At 39.2% G+C, this 16,212-nt stretch overlaps 4 protein-coding genes across 4 annotated transcripts; 2 read left to right on the top strand and 2 right to left on the bottom strand.

The window, feature by feature from the left end:
- Positions 1 to 34: 34 nt before the first annotated feature.
- On the top strand, positions 35 to 2,486 carry LOC149026698 (uncharacterized). The gene has a single exon (XM_089155449.1). The coding sequence runs from the start codon at positions 374 to 376 to the stop codon at positions 1,895 to 1,897; it is 1,524 nt and encodes a 507-aa protein (XP_089011575.1). The 5' UTR covers positions 35 to 373; the 3' UTR covers positions 1,898 to 2,486.
- Positions 2,487 to 4,242: 1,756 nt separating this feature from the next.
- LOC149026697 (phospho-2-dehydro-3-deoxyheptonate aldolase 1, chloroplastic-like) lies at positions 4,243 to 6,981 on the top strand. The gene is made up of 5 exons (XM_089155441.1): positions 4,243 to 5,014; positions 5,148 to 5,425; positions 5,622 to 5,898; positions 6,166 to 6,411; positions 6,613 to 6,981. Exons 1-5 carry the CDS (start codon positions 4,496 to 4,498, stop codon positions 6,847 to 6,849), a joined length of 1,557 nt encoding a protein of 518 aa, XP_089011567.1. The 5' UTR covers positions 4,243 to 4,495; the 3' UTR covers positions 6,850 to 6,981.
- A 20-nt stretch (positions 6,982 to 7,001) lies between these two features.
- Positions 7,002 to 10,390, bottom strand: LOC149026696 (ABC transporter G family member 1-like). Its single transcript, XM_089155429.1, has 8 exons — positions 9,893 to 10,390; positions 9,568 to 9,647; positions 9,008 to 9,472; positions 8,821 to 8,907; positions 8,603 to 8,731; positions 8,301 to 8,492; positions 8,097 to 8,183; positions 7,002 to 7,995 (listed from the first exon to the last, which is right to left on the bottom strand). The coding sequence occupies exons 1-8, from the start codon at positions 10,251 to 10,253 to the stop codon at positions 7,315 to 7,317; spliced, it is 2,082 nt and encodes a 693-aa protein (XP_089011555.1). The 5' UTR covers positions 10,254 to 10,390; the 3' UTR covers positions 7,002 to 7,314.
- Positions 10,391 to 12,267: 1,877 nt separating this feature from the next.
- On the bottom strand, positions 12,268 to 14,157 carry LOC149026695 (endoglucanase 3-like). The gene is made up of 5 exons (XM_089145587.1): positions 13,954 to 14,157; positions 13,603 to 13,812; positions 13,212 to 13,505; positions 12,951 to 13,100; positions 12,268 to 12,867 (listed from the first exon to the last, which is right to left on the bottom strand). The coding sequence occupies exons 1-5, from the start codon at positions 14,155 to 14,157 to the stop codon at positions 12,268 to 12,270; spliced, it is 1,458 nt and encodes a 485-aa protein (XP_089001713.1).
- Positions 14,158 to 16,212: the final 2,055 nt, after the last annotated feature.

The following is a 16,212-nucleotide window of genomic DNA, read 5'->3' as shown; positions in this document are numbered from 1 at the left end:
ATCTTTATGAGCTTGAACCAAATATTGTGTCGTTCTCCGCTATCCTATTTTGTCCATTCTAGTTTTGACTTCTTGTACCTATGTGTTCTTACTTCTTATGTAATGCTGGTACCTAATGTCTCTCATTATTAATACTCGACAGAGATTATCCTTAAAGATCGTATCTTATCAACACTTGTTCCATGATCTATAATGCTTAATTTCTTGATATTCTTGAGATATTAAACCCATCCGGGTCATGACTCATGATGACTCAGGACTCCACTCCGCTCACCACAACATGATGTCCAGCCACAGGTTCTCCGGCATATCTTTTCTCCCGGAAAGGTAGATTCTTCAGTAATCAGACGAGAAAATATCTCTCTGCCATAAGATGTCTGCTTCATTCTGTGGGTTTCAGTTGTCTTTCTCTTTTCGGCATTATCGTCATCAATCCTCTCAGTTTCAACATCCTTTAAATGTGAGTAGCTTCAATGAACTGAACTACCCTAGAAGCCAAAGATGTAAACTGTGTCTCTTTGCGGGGTTAACTAACTTTGATGGGCAATCCAAAAAAAGCACATCATCATGTTCTGTTCGGGAAAAAAATGTGTTTCGAGTTTCTAATGCTATTGGGAGAATTATGAGTACACCAGCCAAAAAGCGGGGTGAAATTCTTGATTTGTTGGAGAAGGATGTTCGGTTTCTGATGATTGCTGACTTAAACAATCTACTTATGGAGTTGGTTAAAGCAGAGGAGCTAGAACTTGCAGTTGAGGTGTTCGACAAATTGCCGTCTTATGGCTTGGTACCGGATTCCCGAACTTTTGCCCTTATGATTCGATGCTACTGCAAGAAAAATGATCTTGACAAGGCCAGACAGGTTTTAAATGACATGATGGGAAGTGGGTTCCGTCCTAATGTAGTAACATTCACGATGCTGATAAAAGGAAAGTGCAGAAGAGGGAGGTTGCGGAACGCATTTGAGATTTTTGAGATCATGTCTCAAATTGGTTGCCAACCGACTGTCCAGACTTACAATTGCTTGCTCAATGGATTGTGTTACGTGGGACGGGTGGAAGAAGCGAGTGAACTGTTGATGAAGATAAAAAATTCTTCTACGAAGCCTGACATTTGTACGTATACTGTGGTCATGGATGGTTTCTGTAAGGTGGGTCGTTCGGATGAGGCAATGGAGCTGCTGAACGAAGCTTTGGAGATGGGACTAAACCCAACTGTGGTCACTTTTAATACTCTGTTTAATGGGTATTGCAGGGAGGGGAGACCTTTGGAAGGGATTGGTCTTTTAGAGCAAATGAAGGAGAGGGATTGCCAGCCTGATTATATCACCTATAGCACTTTATTACATGGGTTGTTGAAGTGGAATGAAATTCCTGCAGCTCTACAGATTTTTAGGGAGACGTTGGAAATTGGATTTGAAGTCGACGAGAGAATGATGAACACCCTTCTTAGGGGGATTTGCAGGAGATCATGGACTAATGGGGAATTATTAAAGGAAGCTGAAGAACTGTTTGAGAGATTAAAAATTGAGGGTTCAGGTCCTCACCCCTCGTCGTATTGCTTGATGATCCAATCTCTTTCTGTCAAAGGAAAGATAGACAAGGCTTTAACGAACCTACAGGAGATGGTGAGGCTTGGGTACCTGCCGAAGATGATTACCTTCAACACTGTTATCCAAACGCTTTGTGATGCAGGAAGGGTTGATGATGGTTTGCTTGTTTTGGTTCTCATGTTTAGTAGTAGTACAATAGGAGGTAGAATACCTTTTAACTCAATCATCAATGAGCTTAATAATCAGGGGAGATCATCGGGTGTTAGTGAAGTATATGGGGCAGCACTGAAGAGAGGTGTCATTCCACATTGCAAACCAAATGAAATATTCAATCGGGTGAAGTAGAGCTGAAATCTGATAAGCTCTGAGCCATGCAAACATGAGGTTCTAGATCTTCATGGGTTATGGAAAGATTCAAATGACTTTTATGAGCAGTAGCAGCCATAAAAGAAGAAGACGGTAAATATTATGATAATTCCAGCTATAGAGTCGACAAAAGCTGCAGAATAATTTCTTCTTGAAAGGAATTGTGGAAGGAAGAGAACCAAGCTGCTGCTTCTTTGGGGTGTTTGATGTTCTCTCTTGGAGACAATAAATTGAAGAAATCACAGTTGTGGAAATGAATATCAATTTCACCTTGTTACAAGGTATAAGGTAGTTGCTTTCCCCCTTAGATGAGTTTCTCTGTAGGCGAGTCGGCGACTACAGTCAATTTGATCTTGACATGGCTGTAAACCCCTCCACCCAGCCTTTGGAGTTCTCTGTTACGCTGTGTAATATTACAAATGTGTTGGAATGATTATTTTTGAATGGATATCGTGAATTTGACTGAGATCCTAGTATATGGGGAACGTAGAGTCTATGAATCTCAATGGCTCACCCATATCATATTGAGAGGCAGAAGAGAAGGCTATCTTCTGAAACGTCTCTTCTTTTCCTAGCTATTTTTGGTAGAAGTGAATGTTCAAGGACCAGTGAAGAACTCGTAGAGTCACTCGTACAAAGCTTGAGTAACCACAAAGAGGATAACAGCCATTTGGTCAGTGACTGAGATGACCAGACCTTCTGGGTCAAGGACCCATATCAGCCTCATGGTTGACTGACCTTGATAGAAAGAAAAAACTACAAGAAGAGCTTTAGCAATGAAAATAAAGATCTAGTCTAATAAACTGGTTAAGCAACAAGATTGGTTAAATTGATCTTAATCTGCAAAATAAAATAAAAGAATTAACAATTAAAAATAAGGGTAATTTTCATCTGGACCCCCTGAGGTTTGGTCCAAGTCACTTTTAGTCCAGTTTAAGTTTTCTTTTACATATGGCTCCCCTGTGGTTTTAAGAAATGATTAATTAAGGACACACTTAACAAAAACAGTTAATTTAACAAATTTTGTGACAAAAATACCCTTGTGTCCTTTGGACTTCTTTATTATTATTATTTTTTATTTATTAAAATAGATAATATCAAAATACCCTTCGGTTCCCCAATCTGATTGAGTTGCAGGTTCTGATTGGTTTCTTGAATCCGATTATCTTGGCCATCTCTACAGTTTCTTTAAGCAGTCAATAAGCCTTTGCTTGGAGAAACTTTTCATACAGGTATCCCGTTAAAATTTGTGTAATTCTACAGTTTCTTATTCCATCTGTTTGATATTTTGCTATCTATGCAATGCAAGCTTGGAAGTAGTACTCCAGGTGATATTTCAACAAAATCAGAATTGTGGGAACCATTAGAAGATCCTTCTTGCTGTGATTTTACAATCTTCAAGTAATTAAGACAACAAATTTCCATGGGAATGTAGTTTTGAGTATGAGAATGGTGAAATTCTTTTTGGAGAAAGCATCTTTGAGTCTTTGATTTTGTTTTTCCACCCGATTCTAACTTGGGAGAAGCGGCAACACCGCCGGTGAGATGTATTCACGGTGAAGCTTCTTGAAGATAGATTGTTTTTTTGTTTTTGGTTTCGCTCGAACGCAGTAATATTATGTGAGTAGAACCGGAAAGATGAAAGAGAGGGCTTTAAATCAGAGCTGAGATTCTGGAATGGATTGGCCTTATAATCGGGTGGAAAGCTTCAGAATTGCTGGCCCTATGGCAAAGTAAAAGGAGGCATCATCAATTGATAAATCCCTACAAACTCGAACCAAACTCGAGCCCAACTTGATTGTACATCAATTAATCTGGAATTCAAGTGGTGCTATTGTTTCTGGGAACCATGAGGGCGATTCTGGTGTCGTCGGTTCATCAATTGCAGTTGCAAGTGATGCTGGTGGTGTTGGTAGTGGTGGTGGAACTGGAGGTGGAGAAGGAGAAGATGAGAAGCTAAGAGGTGAAGAGGGTGAATCGAAGGGTATTTTGATATTATCTATTTTAATAAATTAAAATAAAATAATAAAAAGAAGTCCAAAAGACACAAGGGTATTTTTGTCACAAAATTTATTAAACTAACTATTTTTGTTAAGTGTGTCCTTAATTAATCATTTCTTAAAACCATAGGGGAGCCATATGCAAAGGGGGGGCGGGAGATGGAAATCTACCCCAAAAAAGCATGCTCTTGCTATCCAAACATGGCCCTAGAATAGATGTTCGTTTTCTGTGTATAAAAAATGTTAGTTTTCAATGCCACTTGGCTTCCTAAAAATATAAATGTTAAAATCCCAAGTCCTAAGTCCTAACCACTACCAGCGCTAAATCGCTTGTCTTTCTCCCTACACCGTTCGAGCTTCGAGCAACCCAACGGCTTCTGTTAATGCCAGGTGCCACCCTCCTTCTGTACGTTATAAAAACAGAGACACGAACTCTTTCTCCATCACCTCCTCAACTAATTCTTGAGGGCCTCTGCCCCTTTCTTTCCTTCTTTCTTGTGTCACTTCCTCTCCAAAGCCAACAGCAAGCAATAGGAGAAGATCGATCGTAAGTGTAAGTGAAGCTATACAACTAGCAATGGCTCTCGCAAGAAGCCCTGCTGCGTCCACCAATTCCTTCCTTCAAACTGAATCTCTCTTCTCTCCTTCCAAGTCTCATTCACCCACGTTACGTCTTCTTCCATCCAATCCCGCTTCCAGACCTATCAGACCCGTCTCTGCCGTCCATGCTGCAGAACCAGCCAAGAACCCTGTTGTCACCGAGACTGCGAGGACGACATTTCCCAAGAATAAATGGAGCGTAGATAGCTGGAAATCCAAGCCTGTTATTCAGCTTCCCGATTACCCTGACAAACAGGATCTTGAATCTGTTCTCCAACAAATCCAATCTTACCCTCCTATCGTCTTTGCCGGAGAAGCCAGGAGTTTGGAGGAAAAAATTGGAGAGGCTGCCTTGGGAAAGGCTTTTCTTCTTCAGGGTGGAGATTGTGCGGAGAGTTTCAAGGAGTTCAATGCCAACAACATTCGTGACACCTTCCGTATTATTCTCCAGATGGGTGCTGTTCTCATGTTCGGAGGCCAACTGCCAGTCATTAAGGTTCAATTTTTGTTTTCACGCTTTCTTTCTTTCTTCCTTCCTTCCTTCCTTCCTTTAAAGTGTGAGATTTTGGGTGGGGTTGTGGAATCGTGATAGAGAATGAAATTGAACATTTGTGCATTACTCTTCAAAGGTTGGAAGAATGGCGGGTCAATTTGCAAAACCCAGATCGGATCCATTTGAGGAGAAGGACGGAATTAAGCTTCCAAGCTACCGAGGCGATAATGTGAATGGTGATGCCTTCGACGAGAAGTCCAGAACCCCTGATCCTCATAGGATGATCAAGGCCTACTGCCAAGCCGTTGCCACTCTGAACCTTCTCAGGGCTTTCTCCACCGGTGGTTATGCAGCCATGCACAGAGTTCTCCAGTGGAATCTCGATTTCTCCGAGAACAGCGAGCAAGGCGATAGGTATTTCTAACCATTGTTTGATTTTGTTGTTCTCTGTTTTCTGGTAATGAGAAAATTTTAGCCTTAGTTGTGTAATTTTGGTGAATCCTTCGGAAAATGTTGATTCAAGAACAAGGGAAAATTCCTAGCAATAAAGGTTGCTCTGTAGGTCCTTTTGGTTTTGGTATTTGACATAGCTGCTTGGCTGATTCTACAGGTACCGGGAACTAGCCGTCCGAGTTTCTGAGGCCTTAGGGTTCATGAATGCTGCTGGGCTCACTGCAGATCACCCAATCATGCATACGACCGACTTCTGGACATCCCATGAGTGCTTACTCCTACCCTACGAGCAAGCCCTTACAAGGATAGACTCGACCAGTGGCCAATACTATGATTGCTCTGCTCACATGCTTTGGGTTGGGGAACGAACCAGGCAGCTGGATGGTGCCCATGTAGAATTTTTAAGAGGAGTTTCCAATCCACTTGGTATTAAGGTATACTACTACTAAACTTTGATTCAATCCGTTTCTGGGCAATCGAATCCTGTGGTGTTCATCATCCATTTATGTTCTTGAATTGATCCGTTATGTTTAATTTCACTAGCTTCCTTTTAGTCAATTTCTCTCTTTTATCCATTGTGGAAGGTCGTTTACATGAATTTTCTCTATATTGTTTGATCAGTGATACTACATGAAATTCTTTTTGTATGTTAATAAAGATGGAGTTGGGTAGAGGAAATTGATTTGGTGATTTTGATGCAGGTAAGTGATAAAATGGACCCAGGTGAGCTAATTAAGCTCATTGAGATACTGAACCCTCTGAACAAGCCAGGGAGAATTACTGTGATAACTAGGATGGGAGCTGAGAACATGAGAGTGAAGCTTCCCCATCTGATCAGAGCTGTTCGCAGGGCAGGGCTAATTGTACTCTGGATTAGTGATCCCATGCACGGCAACACCATTAAAGCTCCTTGTGGTCTCAAAACTCGCTCATTCGATGCTATCAGGGTATGTTCAATGCTGAACATATTACTATACTTTGATTTTTTGCCTTTCCTTATGGATGCATGTTTTAGTTTGCATCGAAGGAGTTCCAACTGCAATGAATTTAAAATAGATGCTTAATATATTCCAGGTTCTTAATTCGAATTTAAAATATATTAGGCTGGGTCAATCTCCATGCTAAAAAATATTCATTTGTGTTGGCAGAATGAGTTACGCGCATTCTTTGATGTGCATGAACAAGAGAGCAGCCATCCAGGAGGTGTTCATCTTGAGATGACAGGGCAGAATGTGACAGAGTGCGTTGGAGGGTCACAGACTGTGACCTTCGATGATCTTTCCTCTCGCTACCACACCCACTGCGATCCAAGACTGAATGCATCTCAAGCTCTCGAGCTCGCCTTCATAATTTCTGAAAGGTTTAGAAAGAGGAGGATTGGCTAAGAGCCCTTGCTATTCTCTTAATTAGTAACCCTTTTTATTTGTATTTGATGCTGCATTTTGAAGTTTAATTTAACTACCGCGTGTGTATTTATAACTAGTGAATAATTGAAGGAATCAAGTAATTGGTATTATGCATTCAAATTGGAGGTTTTGTTGAGGCTTACTCTTCAGTATCTATTAAAGAATTTCAAGTACTCTGGAAGAAATGAATTCGTCATTTACAGCTTGATCGATATGGGTTTTACTAATCAGGTTGTATCCAAAATGTGAACATTATCACAAGATCTGGGCATCAAGTAAACTGCGATATTGCTAGCACTTAATAGAAGCTTTTACTAACGGATATTGAAGAAATGGAACTTCCCGATAATAAGTAATGCGATCTTCATCATTGTTACACAGAGAAAGGGTGCAGGGTACATGAGTTCTCCACTGGAAGTTACAATTTGTAAACAACAATTTACATTACACATTGGCATCATGAGGAAGAGGGCTTTCCATGATTTGTATCTTCTGTTTAGGAGGGACAGCAGCATTGATAGGCATGAGCATGGACTTAACCTTTTCAGCAACCTTTAGAATAGAAAAGGACATGAGACGATATAAGATCAGCATCCCGAACAAGATGGCTAAATCAACCCACTTGGAGTAATCCATCTCTATTTGCCAAGTGTTCCTCAAAATTTCTTCTCCAGTGATAGTAGATGGCCCTCCCACCTGATTACTAGGGAATGTTAACCCTTCAAACTCATTCTTATAGAACCCTTGGTAAGCATATTTGTGGAAGGAAATGTAGTACATAGGGTATCTCCAGACAGGTTTAGGGAGATCATTTGGCAACCGAAAGAATCCACCAGTGAGGATCATCAGCCCTTGAATTCCAGAACCTATGGTTATACCCATCAAGAAATTTGGCACGATGCTTGCTATAACCATCATTTGGCTTTCAACCATCATGGTGCTGACAAATAAAACCAAGGCGAAGTACATGAAGTGGTCAAATCCCCCTCGAAGGCCAGCAAGAGAATAACATACAGCTCCGGGAACAAAAGAATTCAGAAGCATGTATGGAATGGAAGAGACTGTATTGCTGATAACAAATGCTCCGACACCATAATGCCCGTTTAGTCTTTCACGTTGAAAGATCTGGGTTTAAATTTTGAGTAGACAAATGAACAACACTGGTAAATAGACATTCGTCCTCAAAACCATAAACACTCACATTCAAGAGGAAGAAAAACACTAACCTTCATGTCCTCTACAAAAGAAGGGAATCCACTTATGGCCATAAATGTTATAAATGAGGCTACAAACATAAGAACCGAAAACCTGGCCTGGAAAGTTTGAAACTGATGGTTAGAATGACCTGTTATTTTTCTTTTTCATTCATTTCATACATATATCTAGTTGTGAGGGATGGCATAGATAGTGCGCTGTGTTCATCATCTTACCTGGATTGACCCAGGGTTAGAACCAAGATTGTAATAGATGGTACCCAGGCATAGGCACAAAGAAATGTAGATTGCAAAACGCAACCAATAGTAGCCTAAATCACGATTCATGTTCACAAAGGACCTTCTTGTGAGAACAAGGCACTGGGTGAGGAAGCTAGCTTGGCTACCCTTCTTCAATTCTTCTCCTTCCTACGTACAAAAGCAAATGTTATACTATTACAGTTTGTGATCCAACCAGAGAACAATATCCGATACAAAAATTTAACACCATAGAGGAATTCAAATTTCTGAGTGCTTACCTGTTCAGATAAGACTGCTACTCGATTCTTTACTTGCTGACAAGTATTCGATGAATTGTAAGACTCAACAAGAATGTTGATTATTTCTTCGGTGTTTAAGATCTTTTCACCTAAGCCTTGTTTGGTGTCCTAATGGAAATTGTAATAATCGAAAGTCATGAAATGGGTTTTACCCAAGCAAGTTAATTAATTACAAATAATGTTGATTAACCCTTCACCTCTTCAAAGTCTTTATTGATTGTTTTAAGGTAATGATCGGATGGGTTCATTTGGGCTGGGCACGGGAAGCCATTCAATGCAAAGAACTGCAGTTAGAACATTGAAGAATTAGATATCACCATAACTGCCCGCTTAAACTTAATGATAATAAAGTAGATTAAATTAAACTTTTACAAGAATAATTACCTCACTAGCAGCAGAAGCAGCACCGAAGTAAACTGTTCTACCAGAGGAGAGAAGGCACAGATTGTGGAAAAGCTGAAAGACTTCACTGCTTGGTTGATGGATGGATGCGATAACAGTCTTTCCATCTTGTTGAGAAAGGGCTACAATTCTTTTCATGACATGGTAAGCTGCTGCACTGTCTAGCCCACTCGTTGGTTCATCCAAGAAGAGAAGCTTTGGGCGAGTCAGGATCTCATTGCAAATGCTAACTCTCCTCTTTTGCCCACCACTAATCCCTTTTTTGCCCCACCCTCCTATATGTGTGTTCATGACATCTTGTAAACCCATTTCTCTTATAGTCATCTCTGCTCGCTCCTTCTTCTCAGATCTCGACATTGAATTGGGTAGCTGTAACTGAGCAGAGTAGTATACAGCTTCTCCAACCGTTAACGTTGTCATTAGAATATCATCTTGTGTCACGTAAGCCTAAAAGAACCATATATAAAGGTAAATCCAGGTGATAAAAGTATCATTTAGGGACCAAATGAGTCAAGAAGAGATTGAATCTATGTATCTCTTACCGAAGTCCCAAATGCCAGAGTTTGTTTTCCACCATTGACAAGCACATTTCCATGCTGCCTTGCTCTGGGTCTTAGCCGTCCTGCAATTGAATATAACATTATGATACTGTTTTAGTACTGTAGTTAGGCATTAGGGTTAGTGTTTGAGCACAAACTTACTTAAAGTATTACAATCTGAGCATCTAATTCGGACTATCCAGACATTGCTTCTTCGTATTTATAGACCAACACTTGATTCTACAGTTAATTAGACTCTCCCAGAAATTGGGCATAACTCAAATACCTCAACATTAGGTAGAAGCAATGAATGAGATAATTATGGTACCTGCCAAGACATCAAGAAGAGTAGATTTCCCACAACCAGAAGGACCCATGATGGCCAAGACCTCACCAGGTTGTACATACCCAGTGAGCCCTTGGAGGATCGGCTTGCTTCCACTCCTTTCCACGGGAACTGTCACCCACAGATCCTCCCATGTCAAGAAAACACCGTCTCTTTTCCTCTCCGACGAGCTACGTCGACAGTAGTACTGGTCATCATGCTCATCAGCAAAACTGGCTTCTTCTCTTGGCAAGGGGTCAGCTTCTGGCAGCTCTTTCTGTGCGTTCATGCATTCATAGCGAGGTGATCCTACTGTGCTTAGATTCATGCTGCAACTTGAGACTTGATGAATTTCGGAAGCCATTCTGATACACTCTCTAAAAATCTACAGAGAAGTTAAAGATTGATTAATGCCTAGACCACTCTACTAAGAGAAGGGTTATAGCAGCTTAAGCACACAGAGATCTAGTATACATCAGAAACAGATGGGGAGCATATTTATAGGCATTTTGTTAAACATGAGAAACACGAGAGCACATTAATAGCTACAGGCAGGCCTCTTGATTTTTCAATATCACGACACTCAACCTACGTACCTTGTATGGAGGAAATTACAGTCATTATCTTATCATCGCATCACCTTCAATATGTGGTTCACGTACTACAAAATTTGGTAAAGATGATTCACAAGAAATGGTCATCGTCAGTCAACTTCATCACTATAATTTATTGGACTTCTAGCATGAATCGTTAAAAAAAATCCCTCGGACAATCCAAATGGTCATTGTCAAACAACTTCATCACATTAGTTAATAATTTAGACTTCCACAATGAATCGCGAGAAAATTCCTTGTACACTCCAAATTTATGGGAATTTGCTTGAGGGCAATCGCTGCTCTTGGCCTTTGATTGCTAGGAGTAGCGCTGCTCCCAAGTAAAATCCAAATTTATGAGCTTCAACAACGGAAAAAAAAAAGTTGCTAAATGCAGTAAATAGTTTAGAAAAAGTGGAAAAATGTAATTGATCTCTTGGTAAGATGTTGTTCTCATGATGTTGGATACCATTATGAGGATATTTTTTGAGAGAAACTAAATGATTGAAAGGAAGTGGTTTTGTGAGTGAGTGTAGATCATCTTTCCTCACGGTTCTTCTGGCTGCTTTAATTCTAACCATAAGTATAGGTGGTCCACGTGTAAAAAATAATAAAAACATTAAAAAAAAAAGAAAGAGATTAATTTATCACTGACAATCTTGTGGTCCTCCTATAATTTATGGTTGACACGGCAAGGAACAAATGGGAGAAGATTCAAACTCTTTGTGAGTTTGGAGTTTGAATCTTTAGCATGGGATAATAAAAACACCGGAAGCCACCTAATAATAACAAGTATTTTCTTGTCTTTTTCAACCAAAACATCATATTAAAGAAGGCTTTTGAGAAAAAGAGCTTTGTACAATGAACGTTGGACGTTGGGGGCCAACAGAGTTTATGAATAAGACTTCTGACAAACCAAATTTATGAACCTCAACTACCAAAACATCTGCAAAATGGCTGGGAGATCTATTATCATAATGAAAAGTATAAAAATTTCATTTTGAACAAGAGAGACAAAATTTCATAAAGTAGTCATCGACAAGTCCAATCACATGACATGATTTAGGGTTCGCACAACTTCTAGAATGCCAACATGTGTTTTTCTGTTATTAATTCTAACAATTAAGGGGTGGTTATTTTTGTAAATTTAAGTAATGTGTTTTACATCAAGTGCAAAATTTCACCGGAATTCGCTGGTTCGATGAATTTTTGGGCATCGTTTCCAATTTGATATATTCTTTATGTACCTGTATTTTCATTATTCATTTTGGGTATCTCTGAAATTTTTTCTAAAATATTTTAAATTAATACCAACTATGATCTAACAATGAAACTAATTGTTGAGAAGTCCAATCACTTGAGCATTGATTAAGAGGAGCTCCTTGAATAGTGATGATGGAAGCTCCTAGCTCTTCTGTTTATGTTAAAGGAGTTCTTCGTTGTTCTTTTTGTAGAAAAGGATAAGTAAGAGGTGAATGGTTATTTTCAGCATGCATGGTTTTCAAGATTCTACTCCAGCGGTAGTGGGTGGCCTTCTTATTTGATAATTAGGAAGAATTAATCCTCAAAATTCATCTAATATGATCTGCCAACCATTGAATTTCAAGCCTTCATGTCTAAGACCAATTATGATCTATCTACCAATGGAACCTTTATTTCTTGTACAATTGACATTAATAATCCATCAAATGTTCTCTCTCGGATCATTAAATATGTATATGTATAAAATGTTGAATTTGGAAATGTGTGACATTACAAAAATGTACAAGAAGTAGTTTGATCAATTTATGACATGTGGCTAGTAGCAAAGTAGGCCAAGGTCCCTACAAATGGTGCATTAATATATGTGGCTGGTTCTGATTGAGCGTAGTTGTCCCGATTATCTTCAAAATCATCATTTTTGTCTGGTCCACCAACTATGGCCCCTGTCAATATATTGGCATTGGGTTGTTGATCAAAATAAATACTGAAACCATCCTTGCAACCAGAGGAGGATTGAAGACTTGACAAAGAAGAGCCTCTATGGTGAATTCGTTGAGGGAAGTTCTCTCCAAACCCTACCATGTATGATATTCCTTTTGGGTTATCTCCCAGAATATAATCTACCTGCTTCTTTGCTTGTTTTCTTAAAAGTGATGGAGTGACCACCATTTCATCACCACAAGCAAAAGTTTTATCGGAATGAGATAAGTACTTGGCGTATGTGGTCAAGAGAAAAGTTGAGGTAGTCACATATTGCAAATTGCTCCCCTCCATCTTGTACATTAGCCCACCTGGTGTATATGTTTCTGAAATGGATGGTGACCCTGGTAGCACACTGCACATATACTTCTCTGTTGCTTCACGGAATGCTGAGACACTTTCATCTTCTTCAACAAGTGCAACCTGTAGTATATCATTATTTTTTTCTGTAAATGTTTTAGTTATTTTGCAATTGTGTAGATACTAAAAAAATTTCAAGGGCATACCCGTGAGAGAAGCACCCTTGTTCCCAGCAATTTGTTGTCCCAACTGAAAGTATCACAATCGCTTCCAACTCCTTGGGACTTCACATAATGGAGGTATGAAGGATTTCTTGTGACCCTGTAAAGCCATGCAGCTCCCCATTGTAATTCATCCTGAAAATATCAAAATGGAATTAAGATCCTCAATGACAAAAAAATCATGTTTGGAAATGCATTGTTAAACTGACGAGAAAAAAATGGAGGCTTTGTGAGTTGAGTGCTTACAAGGTAGCCTGAGTATGAACAATAAAATGGGCAGACAACTGAGGCAAGTGGGTCGCTATAGTTTCCTTTATGTTTGTCTCCGAATTCAAATGCCTTCTTTGCAGTTTCCAGTAGAGTTTTTGAGTATTTAGGATCCACTTTTTTGAAAACACGGGAGGCGGCAGCAAGGGCAGCGGCTGTCTCTCCGGCAACCTCCGAACCAGGATTTGTGGGAGTCACCTTATAAACCTGTAGAGGGGTTTCAATTTTTTCTGGGCGCAACCAGCAGTTATGATCTGCATTTGGGTCACCAACCTGAAAGAACCCAAAATTGGTCTTCTTATATATCAAGAATGTATAATGAAGCAAAAGAAATGAAACCATTAAAACAGGTGTGAGGATGATTTCAAACCTGTACATAGAGAGCATCTGGAAGCCTACTACAGGCTTTGAGGAGATAGTCAGTGGCCCAGCGGATTGCTTCCTGGGCATTATGAAGCTCTTCGGTCATGCGCTTCCCGTATTCAATCACACTCCAAGATAGCATTGTAGTTGTGAAGGCCATGGGCAAACCAAATTTGACGTTGTCTCCTGCATCATAGTAGCCACCACACAAATCAACCTGTAAATTGAAAAAGATGGTCGACAACAATTATTTTCTTGACCTATTTAAATTAAGATTATGATTGGTGTGCATTCTTCATATATATCATGAGATGATAAAACACAACTTTACGTGCCAAATCAACATAGAGAGACGTACATTTTCTGGTGACCCATCAGAAAGGCCACTGTCAGATCGCCAAGTTATCCTCTGGTTGGGTGGGAGCTTGCCTGACCTTTGACCTTCAAAGAAGAGAATGGATTTGGAGAGTGCTTCTTGGTAGTTTTGGCGCCCGGAGACCCCATTAATGATCATCAAAATACATATCAGAGTTTTGATAATTGGGGCCTGATAAGGTGCCATTTTTTGGCAATTGTTAGTTTGAACGGGAAGAGTGAAAACCAGAAAAAGAGGTTTGAGTCTCTTATGTTTAAGGGTGGTGGATGGCTGCCACTAACTGCGTTTTCCAAGGAGAATTAAGCCTTAATTACATAAGGCTTGGAGGTTACTGCTGTATCGGTGTGTGGTCTTGGTGATCGAAGTTGAATTGTTTTGGGCAGGGTTTGGTTTGGTCAGCCACGAGTAAAGATAATCCTTCTGTTTTTCTTTTTCTTTTAAAAGATCTTGGGGTTAGCTTTCCTTAAATCATGGATCCCCACAAGATTTCAAATATGGGGAGAGTTTATGAACCTTAAATTGGTTGTTGAGCTACAGCTATGGGGTGTAAAATTTTAATATTTATATAAGGGCATTGAAATTGAAGAGAGATTTTGGTACATAACCATGGTCTTGAATTCAACAAAATAAGATAGATACTGCATAAAGACGAATTGAGATTTCCTGCCCCCAAGTTGACTGTGCCTCCATGCCTCCACACTGTCTCATATTTGTCCATGTCAGGTCTGGTAGTATGGTCCCTATATTCATGTGAGTGTGGAAGCATGGGGGCACGATTAGATTGGGGGTAGAAAGATCTAAACTTTATAAAGACTCAATTCTACATCTTAATTCATAATCCAAATATCTCTCACAAGAGGGTGGCATGACTTAGCTATGATTGAAACAAAGATAAAAAATAATAGAAAAAGCAAGTCTGAAACATGTAACACATCTTCATGGGGTTCTCCCCTAAAGTCACCTGAAATCCCCATAAGTGAGTCTTATAAACATGTGTTAAGGAATGATGTTGCCACAGTTGAAAGTGTGTCTAGCAGCTTATTATAGTGAGAAAGAATGCCGTGGAAGTCAATATTGGAGAATTTTCCTTATTGGAATTGAGACTACCTCCGGAGGGAAATTTTTTTACATATTATTTAAATATAAAGTGGGATTCGCTCTGAGCCCTTAAGATATTCAAACTATTCTCCTGCCTTCACAAGAGAACATGCTTTTTTGCATTTTTTTTGCATTTTCCATGAATAAAGAGTTGTAACAGGATTTCAATTGTTGGATTAAAGATTAATCTGTTCAAGAAAAGATTCTAATACAACACATATTTAAAAAGCACATCACATTCCCGCTTTTTATTTGGAACCAGTTTTTCAGTTGGCTTCAAATACAATTTGAGTTTTAGTTTGACTCTCTTCCTACTACCTACTGATTGCCTTTTCCATTAAAATAGTGGAAAAAAATATCTTGTTCTTGTGGATTTCATCGTCAATGTTCATTTCCTCCCTACATTTTTCTGTCTTCACAATTTTGCTGCCATTTTAGTTTCAAGAATATGTATTGCTTCTATTACCCATCACTTAAAGATGCCACTCTGATCCCAAAGATTTGAAGGATTTAATAAGTTGAATGATTCACCATTGCAAATCCAAAATAAATTCAAAACCACTGTATTTGAGTAGGACATATTGCATCTGTGTCTGATAATTAAAAAGATAGTGAGCTCCCTTGATGACTTGATCTATCTCAATGGAAATTTGACCATCACTAAACATGTCTTTGAAAAGCTTGATCTTTTTTTTATTCACCCAACATGACAACGATTACTTTGTTCTATTAATGCATTAGTATGTCCTACCCTTCTTATTCCTATTTTGTCAATTTTCTCCAATACCTCAATATGCTCAATTAATTGCACAAAGAGATCCATTATTTGGCGCAATCTTAGAGCTCCTCTTTATTTGGTGGGCATGAGTTTGATGCAATTTGAGTCACTACATATTCAAACTCAAGAAAACTATCAAATAAAGTAGTTCACGTAGGCTAGGCTTGATCTGTGTAAGAGTGCCCAACATATCTGTCATGATCTGTAGCTTATCATTTGAATGACATGAAATGTGAAAGAGTGCCCAACGTATATGTTATGATCTCTAGCTTATCATTTGAATGACATGAAGTCATCTCAAGGAGATGCCTGATCTAAATCAAACGAATATAATTCAATATTGGCTAATAACGTGAAAAACCAAA

This window comes from Hakea prostrata, chromosome 1, assembly GCF_041222555.1.
Source record: "Hakea prostrata isolate BN-2017 chromosome 1, UWA_Hpros_2, whole genome shotgun sequence".
Taxonomy (NCBI): domain Eukaryota; kingdom Viridiplantae; phylum Streptophyta; class Magnoliopsida; order Proteales; family Proteaceae; genus Hakea; species Hakea prostrata.
This window is presented reverse-complemented; position numbering and strand designations above follow the sequence as displayed.

Coding starts and splice junctions, on each gene's coding strand:
- LOC149026698 (XM_089155449.1), top strand. CDS start 374: ATGTCTGCTTCATTCTGTGGGTTTCAGTTGTCTTTCTCTTTTCGGCAT.
- LOC149026697 (XM_089155441.1), top strand. CDS start 4,496: ATGGCTCTCGCAAGAAGCCCTGCTGCGTCCACCAATTCCTTCCTTCAA. Junction 5,015..5,147: donor GCCAACTGCCAGTCATTAAG/GTTCAATTTTTG, acceptor TACTCTTCAAAG/GTTGGAAGAATGGCGGGTCA. Junction 6,412..6,612: donor GCTCATTCGATGCTATCAGG/GTATGTTCAATG, acceptor TTGTGTTGGCAG/AATGAGTTACGCGCATTCTT.
- LOC149026696 (XM_089155429.1), bottom strand. CDS start 10,253: ATGGCTTCCGAAATTCATCAAGTCTCAAGTTGCAGCATGAATCTAAGC. Junction 9,648..9,892: donor TCTTCTTGATGTCTTGGCAG/GTACCATAATTA, acceptor ATTCAATTGCAG/GACGGCTAAGACCCAGAGCA. Junction 8,732..8,820: donor TCAATAAAGACTTTGAAGAG/GTGAAGGGTTAA, acceptor AATTTCCATTAG/GACACCAAACAAGGCTTAGG.
- LOC149026695 (XM_089145587.1), bottom strand. CDS start 14,157: ATGGCACCTTATCAGGCCCCAATTATCAAAACTCTGATATGTATTTTG. Junction 13,506..13,602: donor CAGATGCTCTCTATGTACAG/GTTTGAAATCAT, acceptor GGGTTCTTTCAG/GTTGGTGACCCAAATGCAGA. Junction 12,868..12,950: donor CAAGGGTGCTTCTCTCACGG/GTATGCCCTTGA, acceptor GATATACTACAG/GTTGCACTTGTTGAAGAAGA.